Source organism: Panthera uncia, chromosome D4 (genome assembly GCF_023721935.1).
Source record: "Panthera uncia isolate 11264 chromosome D4, Puncia_PCG_1.0, whole genome shotgun sequence".
Taxonomy (NCBI): domain Eukaryota; kingdom Metazoa; phylum Chordata; class Mammalia; order Carnivora; family Felidae; genus Panthera; species Panthera uncia.
Window position 1 is genome coordinate 25,711,818 of NC_064807.1, and position 16,299 is coordinate 25,728,116.

Below are 16,299 nucleotides of genomic sequence, written 5' to 3' on the forward strand. Positions count from 1 at the left end.
TAAGTCTTTAATCCATGTCAAGATAGTCTTTTGTGAGTGGTATAAGACAGGAGTCCAGTTTCGTTCCTTTGCATGTGGATATGCAGCTTTCCCAATACAATTTATTGAAAACAATGTCCTTCCCCCAACTGTGTATTCTTAACTGACCCCATATGTGTGGGTTTATGTCTAGGCTATCAATTCTGTTCCACTAATCTATGTGCCTGCTTTGAGTACCATCCTGTTTTGATTACTATAGCTTTGTAATAGTTTGAAATCCAGAACTGTGATGCCTCTCTAGCTTTCTTTCTCAGGATTGCTTTGGCTACCGGGGGGTCTTTTGTAAGTTCCATAAAATTTTAGAGTAATTTTTTGTATTTCTGTGAAAAATGCTATTGCAATTTTCATAGAGATTGCATTAAATCTGTAGATCACTTTGGGTAATATGGGCATTTTCACAATATTAATTCTTCCAATCCAAGAACACAGAATATCTTTCCATTTATTTGTGTCTTCTTTAATCTCTTTCATCAACGTCTTATAGTGTCCAGTGTACAGATTATTCAACTCCTTGGTAAATTTATCCCTATTTTGTTTTCAATGCTATTGTAAATAAAGCTGCTATCATCTCTTTCAGATAGTTTATTAGGTGTATAAAAATGCAACTGATTTTTGTATATTTGATTTTGTATCCTGCAACTTTCCTGAATTCACTTATCAGTTCTAACAATTTTCTGGTGGAGACTTTATATATATATAAAGACTTTATATATATATATATATATATATATATATGATCTTATATATATAAGATCATTTGTATATATAAGATTATCTGCAAGCAGATAATTCTACTTCTCCCTTTCTGATTTGGAGGCCTTTTAATTATTTTTCTAGCCTAATCATTATAGCTAGGACATCTGGTATTGTGTTGAATAGAAATGGCCAGAGAGGACATCTCCGTCTTCTCCATAATCTCACAGGAAAAGCTGTTAACTTTTTACTATAGAACACAATATTAGCTGTGGACTTGTCATATATGACCTTTATTTATTATGATGAAGAACATTCTCTCTATACCTAATTTGTTAAAAGAGTTTTTATCATAAAGGATTTGAATTTTGCCAAATGCTTTTTCTGCATCTATTGCAATGATCATATTATTTTTATCCTTCATTTTGTTACTGTGGTATATCACATTTTGATTTCTGGATGCTGAAATGTCCCTGCATCCCAGAGATGAATCCCACCTGATCATGATATATGATCCTCTTAATTTGTTGTTAAAATCGGTTTGCTATTATTCTGCTGAGGATTCTGCATCTCTGTTCACACAGATACTGACCTGTGTAGGAGTGCCAACAAACCGACTCCACCTGCGGCCCTCCATCTTGGTCATGTCCAAGCAATGCCTCCCTCAGGGCCCAGTGGAGGTTAATGTATGCCATGACCAGAATGCAGACAGGCTTGCTCTGAGCTTCCCTAAAGTGGTGCACAGATGGCACCATTTTGGATAACGGGTAGAGATCCTCCGGCGCACACGTGGTGCCACATTAGATAACTACCCTTTGACCTCACCACGAATGCCCCTCGCTCCATAAAAGCTGTGGATTAAGGTCTGGACTGGGCAAAGAATAGCTGTGTAGCAGCACCTAGACCGCCCACCTGCTCTCCTCAATAAGTTACCTTGAATAAAACTCTGTAAACGGTATGGAGTGGCTTACGTAGTTTTCTTGGTCTCAAAGTGTCGTCTCAGTCTGGAGGATACTTCACTGTCCCATTTGAGGATGCGCTTGCTTCTTCCAGCCTTTTCGGATTGGCTTGGGTGGGAAAGACTCTCACCTGAAAATAGCTGTGACGACAGAGGCTGGGGAAGATGTAGTATCTTTGCTCCCTGGCAAGGCACAGCAGCACAGTCCCCGTGCAGCTCCGTCAGCAGAGATCAATGTCAACATTGACTCTGAGGGGCTTCGGGTGGCAGCGGTAGCTAGGGCTGGAGGGTTCCTAAGAGGCAAAAGCTTCTAGGGCCTCCTTCTTCTCCTTGAGACAGACAACATGGGAGAGCTCTGGGCAAGGGGCTGCCTCTCAGTCCCTGGTCTAGCATGCTAGCACTCAGAGCAGCAGCACAGCTGGGAATCCGGGGTCAGGCACGTGTGGAACCACCGCCATGCCTGGTCCTAGGGCACAGGTGCCCTTGCTGCAGTGGTGGTGTCAGCTGTCAGAGCGTGCAGATCCCTTGTGGAAAACAAGTGTGGGTGTCTGGGGCTCCCCACAGTGACTCCAGCCAGTGGGGAGACGCAGCAGCAGCAGCAGCATGGGCTCAGAGCAACAGCTCCATCCCCAGAGAGTAAACGCAGCAGGCAGGACTCCGTGCAGCTCCATCAGCTTTGGTGCAGACCTGGAAGGCCTCAGCAGCAAAGGCGTCCTGGGGTTCTCCCGCTTCTTCCCCCCAGGGTGAGGTTTCTCTGAAGGAAACCCCACCTGGCGCTGCGCTGGTCTGGACTAAGAGATGGGGTAGTGCAGAGAAAACACTTCCCATACTTCGCTCTGTGGCCATCCTTGGATTTTGAGCTCTTCAGGGTTTTAAAAACACTCTTTCTCATATATTTCCATCACTTTGTGGTTGGTTATTTATTGTTTTTGCTGTGTTTGTGGGGGTGATGAGCATTAGGACCTCCTGACCCTCCCTCTAGCTGACATCACCTTCTTCAAATTCCTTTGGACTTCCGTTTCCAATGTGCCTTCTTACGGTGAAGATTACAAACTCCTCCCTACCTCCCAAGTGTCTGTTCTCTCCTTCCCCTTAGTAACAGAGCCTCTGAGGTTTTGCTAGAGGTTATTGATTCCAGCCTCCCTCACAGTGGTTATAGACATATGATAAGTTTTTAGCCAAAAGTATGGGAGGCAAAGTGGTAAACACAAAATTCCAGGCCACATTCTTTAGAAAGAAAATTGCCCGTTCCAGTTTCTTTCATGACCATTTTCCACATGTACTTGAGGAAACCACCATAGGAGATGATGAAAACAAAGAGAACTGTTCCCTTTGATGATCTGTGAAACAGAGGCCTACTGCCCAGGCTTATCTGCCCATCTTCTGGATGAATATGTAAGAAAAAACAATCTTCTATCTTGTTGCAGTATAACAAAGCGGCTCTGGAGACAGAATACCTAATTCAAATCCGGGTCCTCTATTTACTAGCCATTTGACCTTGAGCATGTTCCATAAGTTGTGTCTCCACTTCCTCATCCATAAAATGAGTGTTGCTGGGAGCATTATACAGGCTAATACGTAATGTGCCAGGCAAGAAGTATGTGCTATGAAAGTGTCTGTTACTATTGTTGCCTGAGTGACTATGGTACTGTCCTAGGTCACTCTGTAACAGCAGCTCAATTCATCCTAATTAACACAGTCACCAAATTGCCGTAAGTTCCTTTGGAAATAGCAAAAGATTAACTATTCATATTACATATATGTAGTAACCTGGGTCAACGTATGCCAATGTACTAATAGCAGTTAGCCATGGATAAACAAGGGAAGAACTGACATTCAGAGAATGAACTATAAGAGAGAAAGAAAGGGACTGAATTCAAAAAAGTCTATTGCAAACAAGAAAGATGACTGCCTGGATAGGGAGGAAGGAAAGTGCAGTTCAGTATCAGAGAGAAAATGTTTTTAATTTTTAACCAAATCTTTCAAATATTTTCCTTTACACGTCATTTTCCTTTGGTTTTCTGTTCCAGATGTGAAATGTCATTTAGCTTAGAGTGTCTGAGGCCTTCTTTTCTATTCTAATGAACAATGTCAATCATTATAATTATACAATTAAAATCAGGGAATATAAATCAATCCTTGTTACTCGGTCTTCAAAATGTCCTTGGCTCATTTATACTAAAAACTAATAAAATACAGGGAAAAACTTAAATGCCTTTCAACAGGACACTACTTAGATAAATTACATGATATCTATATGATGTAACAATTACAAGGAATGAGTCAGTACTTTTTGTAAGGTTTTGGAACGTATATTCCAAGGAGTTTATTTAGCTTTTGCTATTGCTCCTTAAATGTAATCCACTTTCCCTGTTTTCTAAATGGTTTTGTTCCTGTATCTGCATACATAACCCAGGAAAGCTACTGAATTTTATACATGTATCTTATAAACAGTACTTCAAGAACTTCTATCTTGTCTAAGACGCATCTTCTTAACTGACTTGCTGGGATTTTCTACATAGACAGTAATATCCTCCACAGATACTGACAGTCACTGAAACAGTAGGCTAAAGTTAAGACCCTTCCTTTCCCAGGCTTATGGATCTGCCTAGAGCTTTCAAAATTATGTTACTGAACAATGGTTGAGCAAGGCATTCTCTAACACTTCATTACTGTGTGTGATGTTGGCTATTGATCTGAGTTGGATAATATCCAGCTTGTCTGGGAAATATTCCTGGATTCCTTAAGAAATTTTATCTGAAACTAAGAATGATTTTTATTAAATCTCTTCGTGGCATTTAGCAAGGGACTCACTGGTTTTCTTCCTTTGACCTATTGTTAAATTCTATTAATTAAAATCTTAATATTACAATGAACTTACTTTTTAAAAAATAATCCTTAATTGTCATGAAAAATACAGCTCAATTCAATTTTCTAATATTTTAGGACTTTTATATTTTCGTGAGTGACAATTATCTCCGGTTTCAGGTTATTCCTACCAGGCTTTGATTTCAGAACGAAGCTGCTTCTAAACTTTCCCTTTTATCCTATGCTCTGGAAAACAAAGCACAGGAAAGTTTCTTGAAAATTAAGATCAAGTCATCAGTGTCTGGGGTCTTCACTGAAGGCAACCTCACCTGCAGATTTCCTACTCTTTAGGTCAATTTTAGTTACTCACATTTGTCTAAAATATTGTCCATTTAAATCATATTTTGAAATGTATTAACAGGACTTATCTTTTGCATCCATTTGGATTGGATGAACTTCCTCAATTTGTTTTGCAAGAAAAATAACACTGTGTTTCCATGAACTTCTCCTTTTTAGTCAATGTTTACAGTGTTATCTATCTTTGCTGTAGTATTTATGACATACTTATTATCTAACCTGTATGAAATAATCCCTGCTGTCTTGTTTTAAACATTTGTTTGGTATAATACTGAGTCTTCTGAGATGGGACTAACAGCTATACATCTGCCAATCTATTTACTTTCAAGCTTTCCATCCTGCTGTGTTAAGAGTCTCCAGAATGTATCAGCTACTTACACTCTAGAACCCAACCTGAGATTCTTCTCCTTTTAGTCAGAGTATTTTATCCACTTAGATATCTTATTACTAAAACTGATTTGCTGGTTTTTGCTTTGTATTCAGCACTCTCAGGATTTCTGTGCAACTCTGAAGTCTCCTTGCTTTTCTAGAACAATAAATAGATCTCTTCAACATTTTTTCTCAAGGGAAAAAAGTACGTAATTTTATATAGAATGTCGAAGTGTTCACAGTCTCTGAACTCCATCCATGGATTCCTATGGTTCAATAGATCCCACACTAAAGATCCCTGTTTCAGATGTTAATTTTACATTTTAAAACCCATATCTGAACCACTATTTCTATAATTATTTTAGAAATGCAAGAACAGTGTAATATTCCTAAGAATAGGAACTCCAACAATATAAATAATATAAATTATATATAATATAAATATTATAAACTTTAGTTTATTTGTGTAAAAGACCCAGTTTGCTATAACTGAGGATTATGTATCTTTGGCCAAGAGTTTGTAGATGTATTTCAAAAGAATATTACAATTATCTAGTGTTACATAATTAATAATTTGTAATGTTTAATATAATTATTCTGCTACCATGTATTCTTAATTCATCACTGGCTGAGCTGGAGTTATATTTCATATGATTACTTCAGAAAGGATACCTGGAAAATCTACTTCCATACCATTATATACCGAAGAATATGTCACCTTCACATACAGAAGGAAACTAATAAGTTTTCAGAAATCTTGAATCAGGACTCTTTCCTTCAAATCTCTGTAGATGCTGCTTCACTATCTCTTGGTATTTAATGTTCTAGAGACTAAGTCTCAAGGTCAGCTCAGTTCCTTCATCAACAAATGTTACATGCACACAATCTGTGTCTAATAGATGCTGAGGATAAAATGAAGGGAAAAAAGAACAGTCCTATCCTCATGGAACTTATATTCTACCTGAGGAAGGTAAAAAATAATGAAAACTGTGGGTGCCTGGGTGGCTCAGTTAGTTAAGTGCCCGACTTCGGCTCAGGTCATGATCTCGTGGTTCGTGAATTCGAGCCCCTTGTTGGGTTCTGCGTTGACAGCCCTGAGCCGGGAGCCTGCAGCCTGCTTCGGATTCTGTGTCTCCCTCTCTCTGCACTTGCCCCACTCGTGCTCTTTCTCTCTCTCAAGAATAAACATTAAAAAAAAGTAATGAAAACTGTGATAAACATAATTAAGCCTGATACATGAAAAAAAAATGGTAAACAGAAAGAAGGTATTTTCCTTGTGTCTGAACAGTTGCTGTTAAAACCCTCCTCTCACATCTTAATCACGAAGGCTTGTTAGTCAATGTAAATGTCCATTTCTACTTTAGTGATCCATTAGTCTGAGATGAAAAAGAAAAGGAGCCCTCAGGAAAATATCTCTGTGTCATTTTTTTCCCCCATGTTTGCTGAATTCACTGCACCAGAAGCCAGTTTTCTCGACCTATGTGATTATTCTGGACACTGAATAAAGAACACTATGGGGTGTACCCTATATCCTATCCTCCTCCCAGCGTTACTACCTGCTATATCGACAGAAGTCTCCCCAGCTTTCTACCAGTTGCAACCACCACTTAAACCCCTGTAATTCTACACTGAGATACAGGACAGAAAAGGATTCTAACTGCTCCTTGACTGTCCCTCCAAATAGGTGCTACTGGCACCTCAACTTGCAGTCTGAGAAGTTGCATTTACAGAAGGCTGAGTAGGGAGTTGATGCTCTTCTTTAATATATTCGTATCGCCACCATGTTTGTTGCATGTTCCATATTTGATTTTGAGTTGTTTTGTTTTGTTTTTTCAAGTAGGCTTCACGCCCAGTGCAGAGCCCAACGTGGAGCCTGAACTCATGACCCTAAGATCAAGACCTGAGCTGAGATCAAGAGGCAGTCACTTAAGGGACTGAGCCATCCAGGCGCCCATGCATGTTCTGTTTGTTTCATGAGAATGCTTCTTTTACCTTGTTTTCACTTTTGGTACAGCTCTTACCCTATTTTTAAAGTCTGTGGTAATTTAAAATGCAATGGGAGAGAGAAATTAACTGTTTTCACTTCACTGTCTTACTCAAGTCCCTGACTTAGTTGTAGATTTTTAAACCTTTTAAAGGAAGTTTCTGAGTAATCCATTTTGATATTTTGTGTGGACTAAACTTGTACTTTAATAATAAAGTGTTTTTTAAAATAATATCTTAACAGTATACTCTGTGGCATATACCACTAATAAATATATATCAAGAATAATAAAATTAATTATAATTACCTGGAAATTCTCTTAAATCATTTATTTCAAGTAATTGCTTTTAAATATAAAACATCTTCCATTTGTTTTTGCAAAAAAGTAACTAACAAGAAAATACTTTAGAAATTCTATCAATAGCCTAGACTACATTCTCTTTTCCATTTTGCTAGGTCTTAACCCCCCCCAAAAAATCTTTTTCCCCACATTAAGAAATTAAACTCTTACTTCTTTTACTATGTTCTCAGCATTGTACTGAAAATGACAAACAGCCAACTTCTGACCATTTCATTATTTTCACTCGGGTAAGTCATGTGCAAGTTTTACTTAGCATAAACCATAACATTTTTGGTGATTAGGTATTCTTGACTTTAAAAGAATGAAAGCTCATCAAAAAGTTATAAACGTAGGCCCAAATATAATTACCTAAACATTTAATGTTACGTTCTTATCCTTTGAAAATTTATTTAAACTATGAAATAGTGCTCCTATATGTAATGCATAAATTTTTTCAAATTTGAATGTTCGTAAATGTTACATTCCACACTATTTCCCTTAATTATCAGACTTCAATTTCTTATATTTAAAGAAATATTTAACTAAAACATAATATGAAAGTTTACTGTGTGTATGTAGGCCTTCTTTTGTTGAGGAACTAGAAACAAGAAATAAAAAAGTCAACAGTCACACAATTCCAAGAACCACTGAAAGCCAGCAGTAAATATGTCATCTTACCTTCAGGGGGTAAACTGTAGAGCTGGGCCACAGGCCCAGTCACAGGAATAACTGGCAACTGGAAATGGAAAGAACTTTTAATCGTTGGGAGTGGCAGGCGATTTTTAGGAAAACACTTCCTCATTATTAGACTGGAGGTGTTGACAAGAGGATCAAGGGTCCTAACTGCCAAACATTCCTGTTTTTTAAGAAAACAAAAAAAGAAAGAGAAAAGAAAAAAGGTAACATGCCTTTGGCGAATAACTGAACCGATTTTACATTACTTCATAAAGTAATATATCAATAAATTTCAAGAGACAAATATCACAAAAAAAAGTATTTTTTTTTTAATTATAAAATAGCTTTGGCTATTCAGAAGGGTCTCTTCATAAATAAGAACTTCATATGGCAAATCTAGTTAATACTTTTCTCAAAATATTTTAACTAAGCAAAAATCAGTACCATCTTTGGCACCAAAGTCACTGAAGTGTATCAACCCCTTTTTACCCCTGGTTTCAGTTACCCATGGGCAAGTCTGGGCCAGAGCCAATGATCTTCCTTCTGACCTAAGGTCAACTGTCAGAAGGTCAATATTAGCCCTAATGCTACAACACGACATAACTACATCACTCACCTCCCTTCATCTCATCACACAGGCATTTTATCATCTCATGTCATCCTAAGACAGATGAGTGCAGTACAGTAAGATATTCTGAGAGAGAGGGACCACATTCACTTTTTATTACAGTATATTGTTGTAGTTGTTCTATTTTATTATTAGTTGTTAATCTCTTACTGGGCCTAAGTAGTAAACTTTATGATAGGTATGTATAGTATAGGAAAAAACACATCATATATATAAGGTTGAGTACTGTCTCAGGTTCCAGGCATCTAAGCCAGGGGGTCTTGGAATGTATCCCCCACAGATAAGGGGGGGCTACCGTGCCAAGTAATATTTATGAGTAAAATTTATAAATATAAATATTTATATTTACTTAGCAAGCCTAGGGCATAAAATAAAAATTCTTTTTAATATAAGGGAAGAAGGAAAAAAAAAAGCATTAAGTAAAAAACACAGTAAGAGAGAAAGGTGTAAGAAATAAAAAGGAATGTGCATTAGCTAAGCCTGTCTCAGAACTGTATCAGTTATCATACAATAGCACCTCCAATAAGCTGGCTCTTCAACTTATAAAAAAACAAGTAGCCTGAATACCACGATTTTAAGTTTCAATAGTTTTAATTTGCTGTCCTGGTATCTGATCTTGAAAAGGGCTAATGAACAGGGAATTTGAATCTATAACATATAACACTATTATTATTATTATTACTGACAGCTGGCATTTAGATAGCACTTTGATATCCCATAAAATTTTCAATACAAATTTTCACATCTAACCTGTCGGAACAGATGAGAGATTAAGGCTCAGACATGTTAAGTGACATAAACAAAGCCACTCAACTCTTCCTAATATACCAATTATCCATTACTGTCTATATTAGGAATAGTAAATACAAGTGCATATGATTGATGTGGAAAAGAAAAAGCTTAGGGTAAACGTAAATCGTGTGTTCAGATATCTTAACTACTGCCACGTAGAAAGAGACTTGTGTGTAAGACCGAGAGGGCACAACCAAGATAATGGCTGCAATTTTCAAAAAGACAGATTTCTTTCTAATAATTATAACCTTCTAAAAACAAAAGGGTTGCACTGTAACATCTCCATTGCCCAGAGCTGACAGTCCCCTTGCTAAGCCTTTTGTCAAGAAGGTTTATGGTTAAGCTGGCTGGCAGGACTAGGATTCCTAACTCCAGGGTTCACTTTTGTACCTTCTCTATGTAAAAATGCTCTATCCAGAAGGAAGACATTGACAGCACTCAGAGGCAACAGAACTATCTTACCAGCTGTAAAGGATCCATAAATACCTTATGAGGGGAACATGCAAAACTGAGTACAGTCAACTGCACATCTTAGAAAACATGGCTATATGGAGTCCCTTCCTGCCCAGTGGATGGATTCAGACATACATCATCCTTTTTACCTATGAGGAAAAAATCTTATATTGTGGAGATATGCACCGGGCACTTTCTCCAACTCACTGTGAGGTCACGTGAGAAATGACTGCACGTTTTGGTTTTCAGATTTTTTTCTTAAACATATTTATCATACTTTCGTGAGTATTTATAGAAATACTAACTTTCTTAAGAACGAAATATTAACACATAACCAGGAAGAAAACAAAAAACTCACTTGTGAAGTGTTATAGAGAATTTTCATCCCATTGGCATCTATAAATGCTTTTCTTCCCAACTTGATGTTTGTAACACTTTTTAAACTCTGTAAAATTCCTTTCCGAATGAGCATGTTTCTATGCCGGTTATCATGGCGGTGCCAATCTACATAAATTGTTAAAAGGACTTGGACATATCCTCTGTCTACAGCTCTCCTGGCGTTTGTTTCTTTAACAAAAGAAAATTGAGAAAGAATATTTTTTAAATGACAAGAGAAACTGTTTGAATAAATCAAATTAAAAATACCGCTACAATCTTGTAATGAGTTCTTACAACTTTTTTTCCAAAAAGAAAAAATATGTAGGAGCCACACATTTAAATATTCTTTTTATCTAACAAAATAAAAGGTTCAGATGACTACATTTTCCAGAAACCTGCCCAATATATTGTTTTATGGTTAATAAATATCAAAATATCTTTAATACAATTAGGGCTACATCTTTTTAAACGTGAATACTAAAGTTTCATGTAGTTTAAAACTTAAACCAACTTTGATTACAGTGAATATATAAGCCTTTACCTTACTAGCTGTGAGTATGATTTTGTTAAAAGACATTATCATTATTGTAAGTCCTATCATAAACCTTGTGTTTCCACTGAAATTAACTCCATTGGATTGTAGCTTCAATTAATACTATTACACAGTATTACAATCTATATGTGTTTCCAATGATATCAACTGCTTCAATTACCCCCACAACTATATAAATATCCATGCAATAACAATGGTAAATTAAAAATACAACTTGGGAGCGCCTGGGTGGCTCAGCCAATTAAACATCAGACTCAACTACAGCTCAGGTCATGATCTCACAGTTCCTGAGTTTGAACCCCACCTTGGGTCTGCGCTGACAGCACAGAGCCTGCTTGGGATTCTGTCTCCCTCTCTCTCTGCCCCTCCCCTGTTTGCTCTCTATCTCTCTCTCTCAAAAGAAAAAAAAAAAAAATACTTACACAACTTTTAGTAAATGAAATGTAAGGAGCACATTACTGCTTTCTGATCATTAATTGTTTAATGTAATAAAAACTACATTAAAGAGCTTTTTTGTAAATGGTCACTTTTACTGGGGTAGAATTAACAGAAATCTACAAAGTTGATCTACTTTATTATTTTTAAAGTGTTACTATTTTAGATTATTAACCAAAAGGGTACATTTCACTAGAATAGCAGTAGGGGAATCCTATCATAGCAACATCCTGAGCCACCCATCACCACATAGGTAGGCCATTGATAAGAGCACAAAATAATGTGGAATACCAACCCATTGATTGGTTGGTATTTAATTATTTAATTACTTAGCTTCTTTAATTACAAAGAAATTCCCATCTCTTCCTAAGTTTACCGCCTGCCTCATGGCATAGACACTAAGATAACAGTAATGTTCTGCTGCTTTTAGTTACCTGAAAGAATTACTACAGCTTCCAAATGTGCTAATACGTACCTAAAACATAAAGATACTGAGATCGACAAACTTATTAATGCCCTATCAGAAGGCATTACAGAGCTGGAAGAAATTCATGTGGGGAGTGAAGCCTTCTTGTGTAAAAGCTTTAAAAACCTCTATTGTGTCTTGAAGAGTTTGTTGGCCAAAGCTGTGGCTATTTACAAAATCAGTTCAATAGTTTTGACTAACAGGAGTTTCGTGTACTTTAAGGGAATACATATTTTGTTTACACCACCTGGAATATATAAGCCTTTCCTTTCGTTTACTGTCTGTGAATACGATTTTTCTTACAAGACATTATGATCACTGTAACACCTATTACAAAACGTGGTTTCCACTAGAATTCCCAATAGCCAAATGGTATTTATATGAAATAATTTAAATTCTTTATTAAAGATCAAATAAGAAACCTGCCCATAATTCAAACACAGGTGCTGAGTGAAGAGAAGTGAACAGAGCTATCTGCAATCTGCAACTGAGCACAACTAAGAAGTTTAGTAAAGGGCTTTTTATTCACGTGTTCAGGATACCTAACTCAAAATCAGCCTATGTCTCTTCTTCCCTCTCTGGTTAAAAGAAATTCAGGTTCCCCTTCAGACTGCAGCATCTCATCTATACTCTAGCGATGGCACCCAAGTGCCTGTCACTCTGCACTGGGCATTAATCCATGTTCTTTGCTTTACACTCACTCAGGCTTATTACAGGAATCTCATTTACCCTTTTATTTTTTTTTAATTTTTTTTTTCAACGTTTTTTATTTATTTTTGGGACAGAGAGAGACAGAGCGTGAACGGGGGAGGGGCAGAGAGAGAGGGAGACACAGAATCGGAAACAGGCTCCAGGCTCCGAGCCATCAGCCCAGAGCCTGACGCGGGGCTCGAACTCACGGACCGCGAGATCGTGACCTGGCTGAAGTCGGACGCTTAACCGACTGCGCCACCCAGGCGCCCCTCATTTACCCTTTTAAAGTAAATGACTGCGCCCTCCAAAAAAAAGCAGTTAAAAAAAAAATCAATGGGTAAGAATGTTCCAAAATGCCACAGTGCATTTAAAAACATGCAGTGTGCTACTAAATATGCATTTAAAAATATGCAGTGTGCACTATCCTTCTAGGGCCATGTGCCACATGAAAACACGTTAGATAGGAACTAGACTCATCCTACTGATCAGTCACATTTTTACCTGATGGGGTAAAAGGATATGTTTGCCCACCATAGTCCTTTGAAGGAAGAGGGAGTAAAAGGAAGAATACTTTTTAAAATGGAAGATACCAGATTTCAGTCATCTTAACCAATTCCTACAAATAATTGGAACTTATGAGGGCTTTAGTTTTTACTGACTTAGTGATTTTGTCATCAGTGATTCTGAAAATTAGTAAGCTTCAGTTTTAATAGCTATTTTAATCTATTCTAAATCAAAAACATATGCCTATATTAATTTAAAAATTAATCTTTAAATAACAATTTGAACCACAAAGTCAGGGCACAACAAAGCAAGGCTACAACTATCTTTGAAAATTAACCCAAGTATTCTGATCTTGGTCTAAAGTTTATCCTATCAAATATGGAAATAAAGCTACATGGCTAATCTAATGGAGTACTACACATTTCATTTCAAAGATAAAACGGTTAACTGAATTTTATATTCTCTGGTATGTAATACTAACACCTAAGTGACTTTTTAAATAAATCATTACCAAACACCAGATTTTCAAACAATTAATCATTTGCTACTGTTCAAATGAACAACTCTGGTCATTCAAATCTAAAGGCAACCTGGTCGTACCCTTGATTAGACAGTTTTGGGGGAAAATAAGATAGAAAGCCACAACACCTACCCTTAGGACTAAATGTTACTGTGGTCAAAATGTTAACTTAGTCAAGCAATGAGACTGGAAGTGCTAACAAAAATTACTAATTAAAAAGTAGATACTGAGTATCTTAGAGAAAATATATAATGTAGATAAATTACTTTCCAAAGGAACTGTATCATGAGACACATTTACTCCAAATGCTTAAATTCTGAAGATCAGAAAACAGCTGCTTTAGTTTGTAAATGAATTTAGTAAACTGTAAATTTACATTAAGTCACTTTTTAATGATATAAACTTGAATTTGATAGAAATAAAATTTCTAATATGAGGTTTCTACATGAAAATCGTGTGTTCGATATAGTAGAGACAGTAGTTGTTCGAAATATTTTCATAGTAAATATCCTCAATACCATGTTACCTTCACTTTTTAAAAGATGATACTTAGGTAATATTCACATATTACTTTCTTCTGTTGACAAGATTTTATGTTTACATAATGAACTTATAAAAAGGAACCCCATGTACTTGAAAAAATTCCATAAGTGTACTCAACTATAATATATAATAGCTCAATAAACATAAATGACATTAGCTAGGACATATATCAATCAACCATATGAAAAATCAAGTTTGACATTTCATTATCACAAACCAGCTTTATAACTACAGACTAAATCTACATTTCGAGTTTCTTTAACATAGAATACTTGGAAAAATAGTATCTAGTATTTCTAGTATTTAAAAACTTACTTGATTTTAGCAATGCAGCAAGAGTGTCTAAAGCAACCCTGTCAACGTGAGAAAACACAAACAACAACAAAACTAGTAAAATTAATCTACAATAGTAAATTCAGACATCTTTTCAGATAAGTAATTATTATCTATTCCAAAAGTCATTCCTGTTATAATCAATTACATATGGTCTTTCTCTGTATGGACCTCTCCCTTTAGGTTAAAATCGAATAGGAGGAAGATTGAAATATTAATAGACAAGCACCAAAAAATATTTTTAAGGAAGAAAATTAACAACATTTTAGTCTTTATATCAGAGATTAGATGAACAGACTCAATTATTGTATTTGTATCTGACCCTGACAGTTCACAAAATAGCAATATTAAGAATCAGAGGCCTTGATTCACAAAAATTTTAAAGAAGTGTTAACACAAATAAAATTCTTAACTACAAAATTCTACAGATGTTCATAGTTACCTGACTTAAAATTATTTTAGCTCTATCACACAATAATCCTAATATTTAAAGTGATAACAAATGTAAAATATTTTTAGAACTGGGAGGTTTGGGGATAAGTATGAGACGTTAGCATTTTTCAGCCATAAGGCATCAAAGAAAATAATGAACCTAATCAATACCTCAAAAACTCTTACTGCCTATTAAAGGACAAAGGAATTGCCCAGAAACTTAAAAGTACTTGTATTTTCTTTGAACATAAATACTCAAATACACACAGTAAAATCAACTGCCATTAATCAGCTTTAAAAATACACAGAACATCACTGTGGAAAATCCTAGAATCAAATACTTTTTTAACTAAGTTACTGAAAACTTGGCACTTGATTTCAGTAACTTTAAAAATATAAGGCTACATACAACATACAGTACCTCTTAGTAAGACTTCAAAAACTATAATTAATTTGCATAAAAATATGCACTTTGTCAAACTTAAGCACGTCACTCATCATGAAGCATTTGTTGAATGCCTACTAGACACCCAGAGTAGCCAGTTTCTTCATTGGGATCAAATCAGCAAACTTCTCTCTTCCACACTTTTACAGTCTAGATACTGGGATAGAATGTACACACCTGTGAAAAAACTACTCAAGAAATGAAAACCAGAAACAAAGCAATGAGGGAAAAGCTGCACACATTAGTGTAAAGGCAACACGGAATGCCCAGAGTATTTGTTTAAAGGTAAAGAGCACAGCTGAGTGGGAGACTGAGGATGGATACTGGTTCATGGTAAAATGTGCCGCAATGATCTAGGACTAGGCACAGAGTAAGTGCTCATTTATAATAAATGCTCATTAACAGCCATACTTTGGTTTATTGACACCAATAAAGCAACGATATAAAGCTTTATTTAAGATGACATTCATAAAAAGGAAAACAAAAGTATATGCTTTAAAAAATGCTACAAATTCGTACTTGTTATTTTCTCAAAACAATGTGAAGTTTTCATAATGGTGAGTTAAAATTAAACGAAAATTATAAAATTACATACTGAATTTTCATAGCACTAAATCATCAGTAAGAAACTTTCCATAACCTCATAATTACATAATAAAACGTACACAAGACTGTAAAACAGAAATAAGGATGGCTTTGAAATTGGTCAAAATTAAAACACAGAACTAAAGCGATACTCCAAGGGAAATGCCAATACAAAGTACAAAATAGAAAAGAAGAGCTGATAAGTGCCAGAAATTATTATAGGTGCCTCATATATGTGTTTTTTAGTTAATTCTTAAAACAATCCTGGTCCATAGAACTGGCACATTTTATGGATAAAGAAACCAAAGATTTCAGA

General features: G+C 35.9%; 1 protein-coding gene across 6 annotated transcripts in view; it reads right to left on the reverse strand.

The window, feature by feature from the left end:
- AGTPBP1 (ATP/GTP binding carboxypeptidase 1) overlaps positions 1-16,299 on the reverse strand; it is a 160,398-nt gene that overhangs the window by 85,766 nt on the left and 58,333 nt on the right. For 5 of the 6 annotated variants that reach the window (XM_049653537.1, XM_049653190.1, XM_049653318.1 and 2 more), the window contains 3 exons: positions 14,504-14,541; positions 10,455-10,663; positions 8,227-8,404 (listed from right to left, as the gene is read on the reverse strand). In XM_049653537.1, the coding sequence (XP_049509494.1) occupies positions 8,227-8,404; positions 10,455-10,663; positions 14,504-14,541 (425 nt within the window). Of the gene's footprint in view, positions 1-8,226; positions 8,405-10,454; positions 10,664-11,896; positions 12,659-14,503; positions 14,542-16,299 lie in introns of those variants that run through there. The other variant, XM_049653459.1, reaches the window with a different exon arrangement.